Source organism: Tauraco erythrolophus, chromosome 22 (assembly GCF_009769465.1).
Source record: "Tauraco erythrolophus isolate bTauEry1 chromosome 22, bTauEry1.pri, whole genome shotgun sequence".
Classification (NCBI taxonomy): Eukaryota; Metazoa; Chordata; class Aves; order Musophagiformes; family Musophagidae; genus Tauraco; species Tauraco erythrolophus.
The window spans coordinates 7,983,538-8,000,501 of record NC_141486.1 but is presented as its reverse complement, the minus strand read 5'-3'; the positions used below and the strand labels follow the sequence as shown (position 1 = coordinate 8,000,501).

The window sequence follows — 16,964 nt, the reverse complement described above, 5'->3', positions numbered from 1 at the left end:
AGAGATGCTTGTTCTAATCATTGTAGGAACACTAACCAAAGGGGGACCTTTTTCTTTTTCTCCTGGCTCCATCTTTTTTTAAGCGCTTCCTTCCCCCACATCTGTTGTTTCCCGTCTGTGCTGCTGTGGGGGGACAAAGCTTTCCCTGGCTCCGGGAGCGGGGCCTGGGGATTCGGCAACACTGCACAGCCGTGCTTGGGGGGGCTGGTGGCAGGAGCTGGGCTGCAGGGCCTTGGCACGGGGTGGGGAAGGAGCTGCTTGGGTGCAAGAATGGCTGGCATGGAGCTCTCCCAGTCTCATGTTCCCTTGAGTGGCATCGCCCGTCACTGCACATGATGGGAGCCCCCGGCTCCCTGACGCAGGGGCAGCCTCCTGCCTCCCACCCCGCCTGGAGCCCAGCCCCTGCCCTTGGGCATCAGCACCCCAGGGTCTTCCCTCTCTTCTGTGCCTACCAGCTCCTGCCCACCCTGGGACCACGGTGTCCCCCGGCAGCCCAGCGTCACCCCAGGGACTGGCTGTACCATATGTATTTTGTACCACTTCAATGAAGGAGCACACTGCTTAGTGTGACTTGTACACAGCAATGTAATTAGTCTTTGCAATAAAATCCTGATGCTCAAATGTCTCTGCCCCAAGGCAGGGGTTGTCCTGTCCTTCCCCAAAACGCTGGTGCGTTCCTGGAGAAAGAGTGGATGTGACTGTGGAGGAGGCGGCGCTTGCGCCCGTCGTTCATACCTGACGTTAACTCTGCTGAGCTGAGCTTTGGTTGTGTTTGAACTAAGACACAGGCTTTTTGTTTGCGGGACCAGTGCCCGATTTTCAAATGAACCTTGTTCATTTGAACCTGCGAGTTGTTGGTACTGGCGCGTTTTCTCGTTGTGTGACACCAAATTTCTTGGTTTTACTCCTTTCAGTACATGCAATGGCTCTCGGACAAGGTTGGTCCTTGTGGTGTGGAGACAGGGGTCTGCCTTGGTTTGATGCATCGTTCCTTTGGTGCTTAAGGGCTCTGTTCCGAGCATGGTCAGCGTGTTTGTTTTCTATTTTATAATCACATAGACAGCAGTAGAGATAACTTGGATGGTGTGGTGATTCTGGGGGTGGGTATTAGAGATGCAGCTGCACTATCCAGAATTTCTCTGTGCCTTTGGCTACACAGATGAGTTTAAAGCTGAGCTTTTGGAAATGAAAGGATCATATTGTACAGACAGAGCTGGTAAGACCATTACCTGCTCAGGCAGAATTAAACATCCAAATCACTGCAGTCTTCCCAGACACAGGAATTCTGAAAACAGCTGGGAAATAAATGAACTTCAGCACAAGTATTTTCTGGCTGCTTTGACCTTAGAGCTCTTGGTGACAAAAAGCTTGGCTTCAGGTGTTTTTCCTAGCATTTCTATGAGCGTTTAGTCTCCCTGCCTGCTAAATACCTGAGCACGTATTCTTACCCAGCAGTGGTACATCCACCGCATCTCTCCTTTTTACTTAGTTCCCTGTTGCACTGCACTGAGAAGGGTAAGTCTGTTGCACAGCTTCTGGATTACCACGTTGCCAAGACCTACACCGTACCCCGGCTAGAGGTGCCCCCAGACAGACTGAGTGATGCACAGCCTCCCTTATAAAGTCTTAAAGCCATAAGAAGGGCCTTTGTACTTACGGTTGCAGCCTGCGCTACCCCGAGGTAGGAGCACAAGGCAAAGCAGAGGATCTCCCAGAGAGCCATGGTGGGTGCACCCCTGAGGAGCCAGTCCTTAAATGCAGCTTCTATGTATATATACACATCCATATGTATTCATGAGGACAGGTATGTGTCACTGTATGACAGCCTCACACATGCTTCTTTTCTGGGCTGAAAGCCAAACCTAAGGAAATATCTCAGTCTAATAAAACTCCAGAGATGACAAAAAAATTGCTGAAGCCTCAAGAAGCCTCGCACAAGTGAAGGAGGATGAAATCTTTAAACTATGCATTAGAGTATAGTATCAGCCACTAATGAGAAACCTTGCACTCGTAACTTGCTGGCGAATGCACAACACTCAGAAAACGCCAGCAGGCCTTTAATTTCTGTGACTAAATGGTAACAACCCAGTCGGCAATGGCAGACTAACGGCCAGAGCAGCCAAGCTCTGTGGACCTGAAGCTCTGCCCCATTGTCTGCTTCCTTCAGTCCTTGCCAACTACCAGGGAAGTCAAAGTGGAATTGAGAAGTGCATCAGCTAGTGAGGACAACATACGCTACATCCCGCAGAAGGGAATGGCTCACTGCCAGAAAGTGTGTTTTCCTGCTGCCTTTATTTCCAAGATGGCCAGTGATGCTCGATGCTGAAGTCATGGCACAGTACTTGCATTCCCATTAGACAAGCAGAAGGGCAGCAGCTACCTTAGGGACTCCAGTAGCACTGGAGTGCTCCCCCAGTACCTGCTCAGGCCACCAACTTGGCCAAGGTGAACTTCCCACACATGGCGATATTCGGGAATGCAACTTCTCTTTTCTGGTGTAGTACCAGCTGGTTTGGATTCTGGGCTCTTTCTTGTGAGCTTGTTGAGCTTGCTTGAGGGCTTATTAGCCAGCATTTATGGAAATGCAGGGACTGGCTCCCAAACATCCAGCATGACAGTCATCAGCAGGCACTGCGGTCAGTGCAGACAGGTCATCAGCATCTCAGTACAAGTTCTGCTTTCCCATAGCCTGGGCATGGTGGCTGAACCCTCAGCACTCAAGAAACGAGCAGAGACAATTCTGTCCAACAGCAGCCATACTGCTCACTGAGTTCACACGTAGTCCAGAATTTCTGTCTCCATTTCATTTTCACTCCCATCAGAAGGCTTGAAGTCCTCTTCCTCCTCCTCCTCTTCATCATCCTCATCCTCTCCAGACTCGTATGTCAGCTGCTCTTTGCCATCTTCACTGCTTGTTGTACTTGAGAAAAGAGCTTAATTGGGAAGAAAGAAAGACAGACACTGTGATGCCTCTCTCAGTGAAAGCTGGGGGCATTTGCAGTAGAGTTCATAAACCATGTGAAAGCGAGGCAGAAGCCAGAGGGGCACAGCTAATGTCACATCTTAAGAGAACTTGATCAAGCCCAAAGCAATCCGTTTTCATGCTCCAGGAACGCCAGCAGAACAGCAGCAAATCTGCAGTGCTGTGCCTCCTCTCCTAGCTGATTCTGACCTAATTGACTGGGATACTGCTTTGGCCCAGCATCATGCAAAAATAATTTCCTCACTTCCTGTTCAATTAGTAACATCAATAAAAAGTAAAATACCACGAACAGATACATCAGTATGAATGAGATCTTGGTCATTTGCGAAGATGGCAAAATGATGGCAGATGATTATTGGCAAAGACATTTAAAACCTGAAGGCTGTGATAGTGGGAAGATGAAATAGAAAACCTTTAAGCCCAGCCATTCCTAATCCCAACCCAAATTCATGCTGCAGGACAGCCTCAGCTCACAGACTATAATGAGCCAGAACACAAAGAACACCAGATGTAACAGAAAGAAGGAGACAAAAACAGGAACACTACTGCCCCAGTGCTGCTGACTGCAACATCTTTATTCAGCCCACTGAGTCTCAACACCATCAGGAAGGTAGTAATACACTGTAGTAGTAGGTAGGAAGGTAGTAATGATACACTTTGATGTTCAGAAACATCCTTACCAGGTCTTGTAGATCTGATTATCTGCTTTATCATCAGAGACATAGTATCTCGCAGATCATCACTCGTCTTCGCAAGGCACCATCCATCCCGCTCTGTGCATTCCGACTCTGTGCCGTCATTCCGATGGATGATTTTCTGTAGGCTAAAAAGCAGCAAAAGGGAAGGAAACATTAGCCTTCTACATTCAGATGTAGGCTTCAAATGAGACAGACTATGGCTGACTTCCATTTTACTTCATTGAGTTGGAATAGCTTATTTGGTTATTCATGTAATTGTCATATGGGAAAGGAAGTTCATGTGTGAATGTTCTATTTTTATTCAGAAGCTAAACACCTCTTAAGTTTCTGGTCAAGGAGAGAGAGGGGAATGGACTGGATATAAACAATAGGCTTTGAAATCTAGCTCTAACAGAAGTTGCCAGCGTGCAATACCTTTCCACATTCAAGTCACAGAGCTGGTAGAACATCTGCCGATAAGGGGGCAAGGCTCCTTCTCGGAAAACATAGATGGATTCCTAAGAGAAGGAAAGAAAGAAAGGATTAATGTGCATTTTATGGTATAACAGGACAACGCTAGCATAACTGAAAAGTACTTCCGATGGGTTGACTCAAGAACAAGGCACGTCCAACAGAAATTGGTTCCAAGGCATACAGCAAAAGATAAAGCTGAATGAGGAATGCAGCAAAATTTCACTGCAGCCATGGTCACAGCAGCACAGTTGTGCAAAGAACACACTTCATCTCTTCAAACTGCAGCTCTGTCTGCAGCCTGTCACTGTGTAATGGTGGATCAGAGGTTTTATTCTTCCCTTTTTGCTAGAATGAAAGGCTCCTGTTTAAATATTTATTTCACCTTGCTGGATTTTGCAGGACAACCTGATAAACACATGGTGATTTTTTGCACTTCACTGCCCAAAAAGTTCCAATTTCATCAACTGAAACAAAATGTTCATCACTTCTAAGACTAGGGCTGAGAGAACCAATCCCAACTTGCAGCATGTAAGAAATACATTTCAGTGCACAGCAGGTGAAGTTCTGTAGTGACATGTACAACCAGCAGCTTCCCAGGTAAACCTGAGGACATCAGCTCACTCACAACTGTCTCCTTAATAACTGACAAAACAGGAAACACCCCTTTTTCACTAAGCTATTTCAAGATTCTGGTAAAAGAGAGTAATGCTTACCTTCAGTTTATACCTGCTGGAGGCAGGCTTTTTTGCACCAGGTGCACCGGACGTACCAAGCCCCTGTTTCAGATCATGTACACTGACTGTATGACTTACTTAAAGACAAAAAAAAAAAAGGGTCCAAATTAGAGACATCTTTCACTCTGTGGCATCGTACTGTCACTTCTGTTGATTCAACTTCGCTGATCAGCAAAAAACAGACCAACCCAGCAACTAAGCATGTGTTGCTCATTCTTCACAGACATTACTGGTCAGTCACAGGAAAGGTGGTGAGTTTGGCAGCTTTTTCTGCAGCGAATTTGTTCATAATTTTAACCTTTTCTGCTCTCCCTTGACAAAGAAAAGAGAATAACTCTCCTCTTACTCTGCACCATCACAGAACAGAAGTGAATGCTCAATTCCCACAGTGTTGCTTGCAGAACTCCCTTCTGTCTGCTAATAGATACTGTCAGCTGGTATCAGCCAGACGTGCATGAAGGACTCTCACACCACTTCCCAGCAGGAGAGACTTCTATTTGCTTTAACAGCAGCACCATATTATAACTAGAAATAAAGCTCCAATTTTGGCTCAGCTGGAACACAGGAAGACCCTTCACTACCTGTGACCAGAACGGGGTAAACAAAGAAACAGAAGAGCCAGACAGCCCTTCTGCTGGCACAGCATACCTGGCTTCTTGACAGTGATGGGCAGACTGTAGTTATACGTGCTGCGTTTTGCTTTTACGGGCATATCATTAGGGGCGTAACCTAGAAGTGAAAAAAGAAAACCGAGAATGAACTGAGGGCAGGCACCACACAGAATATCCCCAGCTCAGAAACACAAGGTGCTGGACTGGTGTGTGAAGAGCAGGATGGTCTTTGGGATATGCTGACTTCAGCAAGGCAGGGAGAGGAGAGCTACCAGATCAACAAAACCCTTTAACCTGGAAAGAGAGGGAGATGTGATCTGATGGTAATGACTGGGTGCCAGCTCTGTCGTGGATTTATTAGGTGACCTCAGAAACTCCTGTCCCTCAACTCACCCAATGCAAAAATCAAAGCAGGGGAATCCTCTCTCCCAAAGTCTGAGACCTAGCATCCTACACAGATGTTGAGGAAAAGCTACTATGTAAGCAACAGAATCTACTGCTCAGTGCCTCCTCTGAATGAGAGGGAAGATGGTCTGCTACATCCACTTGGGCTTTGAACAGATGGAAGAGGAAAGTCAGCCAGCTGTCCACTGGGTTTGCAATGTGCCAAATGAGGAAAGACATACTGCATATTATGAAACAACGTATTAAAAGAGTTTACAAAAGAACTACTGTAAGCACTGAACTCAAAAAGTGTCATCTTCATCAGAGCAGAAATATGGCAAAAGAGTTCGAAAATCAATTAAGAAGAAAAGTACACCAGGATTAAGCAGAAAGCAGAAAGATCGTCTCTGTGGTTTGAGCCCCTTTACCGTATTTCATTCCACAGCGAATTCGGAAGTCCAGTACTTGATAAATCTTTGCTTCAGGGTGTTTTCTGGGGTCATACCCAAACCTAACCCATAAGCTTCTCCAGGGACCTGTTAACTGCATAAACACACATGGCAGAAGATGGTTACAAAAAAAACAGTACAGTGTCGCAGAGTTTCTTAGAAAATTCTCATATTTCCCCTCATTGCCCAAAAACTATTTCTTTTACCAGCTTCTTCCTCACTTGCCACACCAGTATTTATACACTGAAACTTGACCAATCATAGAATCATAGAATGATTAGGGCTGGAAGGGACCTTCAAAGGTCATCTAGTCCAACCCCCCTGCAAGGAATAGGGATATCTCCAACTAGATCAGGTTGCTCAGGGCCTCATCCAACCTGGCCTTGAACGTCTCCAGGGATGGAGCATCCACCACCTCTCTGGGCAACCAGCAAGGGAGCTGGTTCTCTGCAGGGAGCTGATGCTCCCTTGCTCTGCCTCCGAGCAGCCTCAGACAGGACAAGAGCAGATCTGCAGACTTACCATGTAATAGGCCAAATACGGCAACAGGAGCTTCAGCTTGTCTGGGTGGACACTGATATTGGCTTTTACTGCATTCCGAGACCAGATGGGACGGACTTCGAAGAGCTGAAATAATACAGAAACAGCCAGGGAAACAGTGGGAAGTCAGTTATTAATGGCAGTTCAGCTTTCCAAGTGGACTTTTTTCTGTATTGGGGCCTTTGACCCTTAGTATGAGAACAGCAACGTAAGCAGTAGTGGAAGAAGGAGGAACTTGATGTGAGTTGGCTGCAAAGACAGTCTCAAATCTTGACTTGCATAACTGAGCTGAAGAAATCAGGGTCAGTGGTGTCGATTGAGACTTGCTGTGTCAGTCAGTTACGATCACCAAGAATTTTTGCAGAAGTCTGAGAAAATGGGTGCATGAAGGTTTATTTCCTTCATAGCATGCTACACTATAATGCTGAAGTCAGGAACAAGACACATACCTTTCTCAGCTCCTCCTCCACCTTTTTATCCACAGCATTGCTGCACACTTTCTTCCAGGTCTGTACGGCAGCATCCAGGGGTTTAGTTGGGATTTCTTTGTCATCAAAGTTCACAAAGATAGCATTGTGCGGGCGACGGGCCCGGCTGAGGCCAATCAGGTTCTCACCAGACACCTGGGGGTTGTTGTATCCCTCCCTAAGGAACAGGGAAAGGATGGAGTTTGCTTTCTGCCTGTGCCACACATGGACTCGGAGCCTTCATGGGAACATGGGAAAAAGGAAGTTTGTACTACAGATTTCGAAAGACAAGGGGAAAAATGGCTTGGTTTGTCTTTGGCTCCACCTCCCTATGGATTTTGGAATCACATACTGGTAAAAGAAAAGGCCCTGGTGACACCATTGAGGAAAGAAAATTCAAATTAAAAAACCTGCAAAGCTACATCCTGCTGCCCGATGACAGAGTTCCCCTGTACTCTCCAACAGAAAACCCTCAAGCACTTGACTGCTGATTTGTGTGACATGTATTTGTAGCACAAAAGGCTTCACCTTCTGCGTTTGCTCTGCTGAAATTACTGCAGCTCAGTAGGGTGCAGGACCAAGCAAGATGGAAATGCAGTCAAGATAATTATATTTTATTTTGAGTGCTGATGAAGGACTAGAGTGAGAAAATGAAAGATGTTTCTTGTGGGAGATCTCACAGATTGTTCTTCTGGCAAAACCAACCGGGGGCCAGGAGGAAACAGGTCTGGTGAGCGAGGTCACAGGAACATATGGCATCGGTTCCCGCGTGCTCCCTCCTCGGCTCCAGCCCACTGGAAGCAGGCAGAACGCTGGGCTCACTGCACCCCACACCGCGTGTAGCGTGCTGGAGGAGGCAGTCGTCTTTGCCAGATCACCAGGTCCCCTCACCTGGCAAGTCCTCAAGAGGACTTTTGCTGGGCTTTGTGCTGTCCAGGCAGTTTCTCAAGCTCCTGCCTCTGTTGTGTCAAACCAAGAGGGACAAAACAGAGCAGGGCCGCAGCTTAAACAGGTGAAATACACGAACCATGTGCTTAGTGCTGCTCTGATGCTTCAAGACCACAGATCCTATAGCAACACTGAAGTCAGAATGGTTGGAGGCATCTTCCAGTGATGAAAAAGGAAATCTTAACATGAAGAACTGTCTCTTAGAAGTATATATTAGAGCAGCAAAATGTTTCACTGCCTGTCCATTCCAGAACCAACCCAGCCATTTTCTACATAGTGAGAAAAGGCACTCACCGGTGTTGTATATCCGGCCGATAAAAATAGTCAACGGGAGTGTCCAGACGTGAGAAAATTGGCGGCGGGATGTAGAGAGGTAATTCTCTATTGAAAAATTCTTCCTTCTCTGGTTTGAGCATTAGGACTTTGTCATACATGGAGGTTTGCTTGCCATCAGGACCAGAGTGCATTGCCAGGTACTGGAAATCAGACATTCCTGGAAGAAACAAAAGTTAGAACATTGTGAAGTTTGTTGTGAATATCCCAATGTTTCTTACAAAGGCTTATGCAGCAAAGGGAGCTGACTGTCCTTCCAGTCCTAAATTCTTAGAGGGGAAACACTTCCCTTTCCCATCAGACATCCTAGTCTCGAAGCCGCGTGGACACAAATCCAAGTATTACCTTGAAATTTGTAAACGGTAGTGACAGTCCCAAGGATTTCCATTTCGAACTGGACTTCCGGCTGGATTTGTTCTCCAGTCTCCAACTGCTGCTTCTTCTTGGTTCTCCTCTTCACCTTGAGCAGCATGGAGGAGGTGGGGAAGCGATTGGCACACACGGGATGGCAGTAAGGGTCCTTGGGGCGGAAATACAGCTCCAGCCTTTTGGCAGGGTCCGCATGGATCTGTCGGCAAGGGCAGGCACAGGCTCCGCTGGCATCCCGCTGGCATCGCACCGCACAGCCCATCTGCCCTGGGCTCCGCTTGGTACCAGCCCCCGCCCCTGTTCCACCGACACGGACAGAGCACCGGGGGATGCTCCGCTCCTGCCCGACACCCCCTGGCTCCTCTCCCGTGGGCAGCAGCGGCCCGGGCGAGCGGCATCACCCCAGAACCACACGTGGAGCCCCTGTGGGACCTGCGGTGCCCGAGCGCCCCGGCAGGGGGCTCGCACGGCGGGGGGGGCCAGGGCCCGTGTCTCTCCTGCCTCCAGCCCACCCCTCAGGGCCGGGGCTGGGCTGCCCACCCGCAACCCTCTGCCCGGGTACCCACCACCTCCATTTACCCCCATCCCCCGGGACCCGCTCACCCGCGACACCCCCTGCTCTCCTCCCAGCGTCCGCAGCACGGCCGCGACGTCCCGCACCAGCCCCGGGTACTCCACGCACACCAAGCGCGGCGTGCGGGGCAGCTCCAGCACGGCCGAGCCGCGCTCCCCCGCCCCGCTCCCCGCCGCCATCGCTCCCCGCCCCGTTCCGTTCCGGCCCCGCGCCGCTCCCCGCCCGCGCCGCGGGCCGCTCCCCGCCCGCGCCGCGGGCCGCGGCACGAAGGTTCCGCCGCAGGACGGTTCCGGCGGCGGCGGCGCGGGGCCGGGCCGGGCCCTGGTGGGTGGGTGGGGGGTGCTCGGGGGGTGCGGAGCCCGAGGCCGGTGGGCGATCGTGCTCCTGTTCCTTCCCGGGCTCAGGACTGGAGCTCCCCAGCACAGCCCGGCCTCTGGCATTCGGTTTATTGTCCCTCTTTGAATTCCCGAGCTGATTTCTGTGCATGTGTGACAACAGTTCGCCACTTGGGTTTTTGTGCAGCTGTTCCAACTGCAATTAGCCGAGAGCTGTTTGTTGTTAGTGTGGATGTTGATGGTAATACGGAGATTTCGTGAGGACCCGCGGCTCCGGGTGTCAGCAGCCCCCCGGGACATCGCTGTGCCATGGGTGACGGGAACACGCGTTGCCCAGAGACTGTGTGTGGCTGCCTGACCTTAATGCTGGGGAGAAAATCCCGTCACAACAAAGACACAGAGAAGCAGAATGGCTCAGTTGCAAGCAAGCCTTTAATGAACTGGGCTGTGTTTAAAGGTGGTTTTGTTTAGCTTCACAGCAGTACGTCGGCCAGGGAGATGTTGGCAACCTGTGGCAGATTCTGATAGACGGTGTTCCAGTAGGTCACATACCGGCTTCTCAGATTTTGCTGCACAGAGTCCTTATTTATTTTGTTGTTGATTTCCAGGTAGTAACTGGCCTCACTGGTGTAGGCTGGCCAGCTAACAGGCACCTCTGAATTCCCTTCGTTGGGATCACTGGGAAAAAGGAGACACACAAGTTCAGTTTTACCAGCGCAGCTTGTGGATGCAGCAGGGTTTGTGGTGTTTGGCAGGCACCTCGTCTACTCAAGTGGGGCTTTAAGTGAGTGCAAAGAGAGTTGGACACTGAGACAAGCCATGGCAATTCTGCCTGCTGGGAGCGACTTGCCAAGCTGCAGTTTTCTCCCTCGGTCCCCAATAGCATCGTCCCATGGTGCAGACAGGGCTTAACACCTGTCTGAACACCAGGATTTGGAAACAAATCTCATCATGGAGTTTAAGCAGAGTTCACAAGCTGAGAAAATGTTTCTGCTGTCCCCAGGTGTTCCCTGGATGAGGAGGACCCAGAGCAAACACCACCACTGGGAGACATAGAGTCAGGCTCACAACAGAAGTACAGAGGACATCTCGCTTTTGCAAATAGCTTCTGAGAGGTTAATAGGCAAAAGCAGCAGGTTGAAGCACTACAGCAAGCCCCAAATGTGGGCTGGCTGGAATCACTCACCCCGTCTTGGCAAAGTTGGTCCAGTAAGCAATCATGGCTTTTGAGACAGTCCTGTGCTTGGGCAGGTAGCCCAGGGGAGTGCTAAGTGGTTTTCCAAACACGTACTGCACGTCATCGGCGTGGTCTGCCCCTACCCAGCTTGGGTAGACGGGCATTCGGGATGGCTGGGAGAACAGGTAGCTGTATGTCTTGGCATTCCTGGGGAAATGAAATAGACCTGCTAAGCAGCTGCGAGTGGAGAGCAGAGAAAGGGGGGCAGATTCATAACCGTGCTCCAAATACCATCAGAGCCAGGGGTTCAGCCTTGGAAGATGCTCACATACTTCTAAGAGTGGTCTCAAGAGAAAACATCGTTCTACCTGGTAATTTATAACTTTCATTTCTGATTCACCCTAACCCTCATGTCATCCAGCTGCCGTGTCTTGTGGCATCAAACATTGCTAGGATAAAGTCTGAAGTTTGTAGGAAGCAAAGTCTTGGTTTAACGGGGATTTAAAACAAATTTTGTTCCCCAGGCAGGCTCTAGGCTTGTGACAGGGATGAGGTGCTCACCCAGCATTCTGCAGGTGTAGATTCAGTGCCCACTGCGTGGGAATCAGGAAGATGTAGTCAGTAGCCAGCTCCACCACTGTCTTCTTCATGACCTCTTGGTCTGGCTTGTTGCCCCATGCTTGTGTGTAGATATTGTATGTTGCATTGGCTCCGGGCTCGCCCCTGTCCACAGTAAGTCCTTTGACCAAATTATAGACCTCGTCCCTGAAAAGACAAGTAGTATCAACTAATTACAGACCAGCAGCTTCCAGTGGGGCAGGGCTCATGGAAATGGATCCCAGCCCCAGTGGCGTTCGCTTCCAACCCTGCGGTTAGCAATGGTCTGGTGGAGTAAAAGCCAGTGATTTCATTCCAGGTCTTAGACAGCAGGCACGTGTTTCCCAGTTTTCTCAGCAGAGCAGCTTGGGGCCAAATTGGCCACAAGCTCCTTTTGTCTGCAAACGGGAGCCTTACGAGGTGGGCACCCAGCATGTCTGGCATGTACCTGCTCTGGACAGAGAGCATCCCGGCTGCCAAGCCTATCGCTGGTGCTGAGTTCAGGAGCACCTTAAAGGATATGGGGAGGCTTCCTCACTAGCTGGTCCTTTCTCTTGAAGACTCTGGACTTGGCCACATGTGCCCTAGGTACCCTGGCTTGGAGTGACATCCTGTTTTGCAGGTAGTGCCCTGTCCACTTAGGTCTGAGTCCTTGGAGTTTGGGGGCTACCTTAAAGATAAGGTTCCTTCTGTGAAGGGTTTTAAGAGCATCCTTCACTTACGCAGTGATTTTCACAAGTGGGCGGTTGATAGCAGGTATATCGAAGCCAACAAAGATGTGTCCATCCATGTCATTGACCCCAGCAAGGTAGTCAATGTCAGCAGCGTTGGCAAAGAGGTTCTCTGGCTTGTCTGGGAGGAAGTCACCATCGACGACAGGAGTGAGGGCGAGTGTGTGAACCAGGGGAGCTGCAGCAGGGGACAAAACCAGAGTATGTGAGGAGCTGAGAGTAGACAGATGTGTGGTGGAGGAGAAGAACAAGAGATCTGCCAGTTAAGTACTAGCAGGAAACATCAAAAATTCCTCTCCTCCACCCAAGTCCTTTCCCAAAAAGCCCAGGCAAAGGTACAGAAGAGCAGAACTCATCCCCATCTCATCTGGCTATGCTCACTCATTGCCAGGAGAGCCAGCTTCAGCCAGTGCAGCTGCAACAGTGGTGGCTTGGCCACTCTGTGTCCTGAGCAAGCCTAAATACTGGGGCTATTTAGTAGGAGCATGAGGAGATCAAGACGAGGAGAGTCTTCTTGGGAAAGAAGTTCTCACAGGTGTCAAAAGCAGCAGTTTTCCCTTCATGGTGTCAGAGTCCTACACTCCACCCAGCGACTCAAATGAAACTAGCAGGGTTGTGGTCAAATACTTTTTTGTTTCTAAGCTGTGTTCTACAATTGCTCTTGCTGCTTTCACATAACAGAAAGCCCAAAGAGCTGTTTTGGAGCCAAGGCCCTTGGATAATTCCTCTGCCACCGCTGCCTTTGCACGATGAGCAGCGTTCATGGAGCGCAATGCACACCTACCTGCAGAAGGACAACTGCAAGATCTGTCGTTATTGTCCTATTTCTGAAGGACACAAGCACTGCTTCTGCGCTCCTGGTCATTGCCCCAGCATCCCATTGAAGGGACGGCGAGTGCTGTGTGGGGTAGGGGACCACAGCGTGGGCTGGGGGACTTACTGGGCAGGTCGATCAGTTCCAGGTGGTAGGCGAGCGTCACAGCTTTGGGATCGGAGATGCGCAGGCAGTTGGCCAAGGCAGCGGTGGTGTCTGTGGAGCAGCCCACCTTTTCTGCAAGCTGCAGGAGGAGAGAGAGAAACCCCCCAGCATTACCCTCTGAAGCCAGGCTTCCTTACCAGGCTGGTTTTATCCTCAAAGCAGCGTGTCTCCAAAGCTCTGTGTTTGTCAGCACGGTTCCTGCAGAATCCCTTGCTAGTTACGCTCTTCTCTAGGGAATTGCTTCTTTTGTTTCCCATCCCCTCCAGCAAGACTTGCCCATTACCTTTTTAGCCCAGGCCAGCGGGTCATCCTGGATGGCCCAGCTGCAGAGACCGACACCGCTCTGGCTGATGGCTCTCTTGAACAGGCCCTTGTTCTTTGGGCTCAGCATCTGTGGTGCAAAACAGAAACACGAGGGTTGCAGGTACAAACTCCCGCAGAGCCCATCGCCTGCCAGACCCCGCCAGTCGCCTCACCCCTTGTGCACCAGGCCCAGGGAAGCTGCCAGCTCTCATGCTCTGGTGAAAAGAGGAGCAGAGTAGGGGGACATGGCAAGTAAATGCTGTTTCACCAGAAGTCCCAAATGCTCAGATACGTGCCTGCAGCAGTCAGGCTGTTTCGACTGAAGAAGGTGGAACGGCTACAAAGCAAAGAGGCTGAGCATTGCTATCCCGGGGCAGGAGAGGATGCTAATCAGGTGGAGTGTGGGGAGGAAAGTGGTGGAGTGCCAAGGGGAGCGTGTCTCCCATTTACAGAGAAGAGAAGTGGCTCTGGTGGGGTCCGGCAAGGACAACTCACCTGCAGGGAGACACTGACGGCACCAGCTGATTCCCCAAAGATGGTGATGTTTTCTGGGTCACCCCCAAAGGCCTTGATATTCCTCTTCACCCAGGCAATAGCCATGTGCTGGTCCTTCAGCCCATAGTTCCCTGAGCAGCAGAGAGCACCCACCATTGAGAAAGGGCACAGCAAAGCTGGTAAGCTGGGGACCCGTGACAGGGTCCCCTGAAGAGGGAGCAGCTACGGTACCTGGCAAGTTTTCATCTCCGGTGCTCAGGAAGCCCAGGGGCCCCACGCGGTAATTGATGGTCACCACGATCACATTGCCCCTCACAGCGATCTCCTCACCATCGTAGAGGTAGTTATCCAGGAAGTTGGCTCCCTGGCCTCCTCCGAAAAGAAATGCGCCACCATAGATCCAGATCATGACTGGCAGGTTGGTAGAAACTGGGAGATGAGGAAGAAAAGTGGTGTGAGCCACAACGGAGCTAGAAGGTGCTGCCCATGCTCCCCTACACCCACTCGCTGAGCATCGCTCCACCCGGGCATGAAGGGACATGATGCTTTGCAATAGCCTATGGCCAAGAGAGTCCATGCTCTGTAGAAGAGGTGGAAACTCCCAAGATGCTGCAGCTGAGAGACATTGGTTGACAAGGCTCCTATCTTTCCCTCTGTAAATCACTGCTCCTGCAGTTGCCCGCTATGGGAATGTAGCTGCTGAGTGATGCTCCAGAGCACTTTGTCCACAAAAGGCAACTGAGAATCTCCTCCCCAGGTCTCTGACAAGCACATACTCTGTTTCTTCCCTTGAGGGATCCAGATGTTCAGATAGAGACAGTCCTCGCTCCCACGTACATCAGTTTGAGTAAGTGTCATCTGCATGCAGCGATTTTGGAATTCTTTTGTCTCCAGTATTCCTGAGAGGAGAGAGAGACGATAGCAGGTCCTAGTTAGAACCATCAACTCCATCCCTTGATTGCAAGCCATCCATCCATCCATCCATCCATCCATCCATCCATCCATCCATCCATCCTTCCTCTCCTCCTTGAGTCCAGTGCAGAGGTGGAAAAGCCTCCCCAGATACTGTGACGAGTCTGAGGGAGTGACAAAGTAGGACCCTTTCCATGGCAAGTAGCTCTGGACAGCCAAGGCATGGGAAGGGGAGATGCAGGTGCTGTGGTTCGGACTTGTTACTTCATGTGGTTACTTGAGTTGCTTGGGAACACTTAGACACAGACTGTCATACCCACCATGAGACTAAGAGCTTTTTCTTGGTGCTGCTTAGTAGCTGAAAGCAGGCCACATCGTTGGTTTTTCAATAGTGGACTAACTGGAGAGAGAAGCAAAAATAAAACCCCAAAGCAAAGGCATTCAAAAGTTGGATCTTACCATCCCAGCCAGGATGAGGTTGAGGATCTTCCAGAGTCTTTGGAGGGGCAGCAAAGGGAATCCCTCTGAAGATGTCGATGTAGTCCCCAAGGAGACTCAGTCTTTTACTCTCGCCTTCCACAAAACCGCTCTCGGTGTACACCACGCCCAGCTACATGTGGTACCATCGAGAAGAGAAAAGCGTTTGCACAGTCCTTCATGCCTCTGGCAGCACCCACACCTTGCCTGGCCGGTCTCCTAGATGGGCCCACCTGCAGCCCCCCTTCCCCAGCCATCCCTTTGGACTCCTGTGGAAAGCCCAAGGGAGCTGCCTCTGGAGATGTGGCCGTGCAGATGTCCTGCCGGCTGCCCTTTGGAGCAGACAGGCAGCAGCGATTCCCCTGCGCTCCCAAAGATGAACGGCAGAAGGTGAGGACCTTCTCCCTGAACATGTAAACCAGGCCAGACCTGACACAGAACTGTGCAGGAACTTTTGGAAAGACGTTGGCAAAAGCCTTGTGATGTTTAGGGCAGGAAAACACCCTGGCTGGGCTGTCACGGTCTGCAGACAGGGTGTTTGCTCGTTCCGACAGGAACAGGCAAAATGTCTTGCAAAGCCTGAAGTGCTTTTGTACTTACGGTTGCAGCCTGCGCTACCCCGAGGTAGGAGCACAAGGCAAAGCAGAGGATCTCCCAGCGAGCCATGGTGGGTGCACCCCTCAGGAGCCAGTCCCCAAATGCAGCCTTACATATATACAGCTAGGAGTGCAGCTGTGTGTCAATGCCATGACCCAGTCTTGGCTCTAAGGTAAACCAGGGGAGCCTTTACGCACTTGTCCTTCACTTGGCTGAAGCCAAGCCATGGCTCAGATAGACTGGTGTCAGTGTGAGAGCCCTGCAGATGCTGCTTTTGTGGGCTGGAGGCCAAGTCTAAGGAAATATCTCAGCCTGACTAAACTCCAGAGGTCATAAAAAACGCTGAAGCCTTGAGAAGCCTCACACACGTGCGGGAGGATGAAATCATTAAGCTCTGCATTAAAGCCACTAATGAGAAACCTTGCACTCGTAACTTGCTGGCGAATGCACAACACTCAGAAAACGCCAGCAGGCCTTTAATTTCTGTGACTAAATGGTAACAACCCAGTTGGAAATGGCAGACTAACGGCCAGAGCAGCCAAGCTCTGTGGACCTGAAGCTCTGCTTCCTTCAGTCCTTGCCAACTGCCAGGGAAGTCCAAGTGGAACTGAGAAGTGCATCAGCTAGTGAGGACAACATACGCTACATCCCGCAGAAGGGAATGGCTCACTGCCAGAAAGTGTGTTTTCCTGCTGCCTTTCTTTCCAAGATGGCCAGTGATGCTCGATGCTGAAGTCATGGCACAGTACTTGCATTCCCCTTAGACAAGCAGAAGGACATCAACTGCCTTAGGGACTCCAGTAGCACTGGAGTGCTCC

At 50.5% G+C, this 16,964-nt stretch overlaps 2 protein-coding genes across 2 annotated transcripts; both read right to left on the bottom strand.

Moving 5' to 3' along the window:
- Positions 1-2,273: 2,273 nt before the first annotated feature.
- On the bottom strand, positions 2,274-9,722 carry LOC104382135 (general transcription factor 3C polypeptide 5). Its single transcript, XM_086625201.1, has 11 exons — positions 9,573-9,722; positions 8,946-9,168; positions 8,562-8,760; positions 7,302-7,497; positions 6,835-6,939; positions 6,292-6,406; positions 5,517-5,597; positions 4,848-4,945; positions 4,096-4,178; positions 3,664-3,806; positions 2,274-2,933 (listed from the first exon to the last, which is right to left on the bottom strand). The coding sequence occupies exons 1-11, from the start codon at positions 9,720-9,722 to the stop codon at positions 2,773-2,775; spliced, it is 1,554 nt and encodes a 517-aa protein (XP_086481327.1). The 3' UTR covers positions 2,274-2,772.
- Positions 9,723-10,351: 629 nt separating this feature from the next.
- On the bottom strand, positions 10,352-16,215 carry CEL (carboxyl ester lipase). The gene is made up of 11 exons (XM_086625265.1): positions 16,150-16,215; positions 15,532-15,682; positions 14,937-15,059; positions 14,392-14,589; positions 14,161-14,291; positions 13,646-13,753; positions 13,324-13,441; positions 12,375-12,561; positions 11,617-11,820; positions 11,065-11,262; positions 10,352-10,556 (listed from the first exon to the last, which is right to left on the bottom strand). The coding sequence occupies exons 1-11, from the start codon at positions 16,213-16,215 to the stop codon at positions 10,352-10,354; spliced, it is 1,689 nt and encodes a 562-aa protein (XP_086481391.1).
- Between the last annotated feature and the right edge of the window lie 749 nt (positions 16,216-16,964).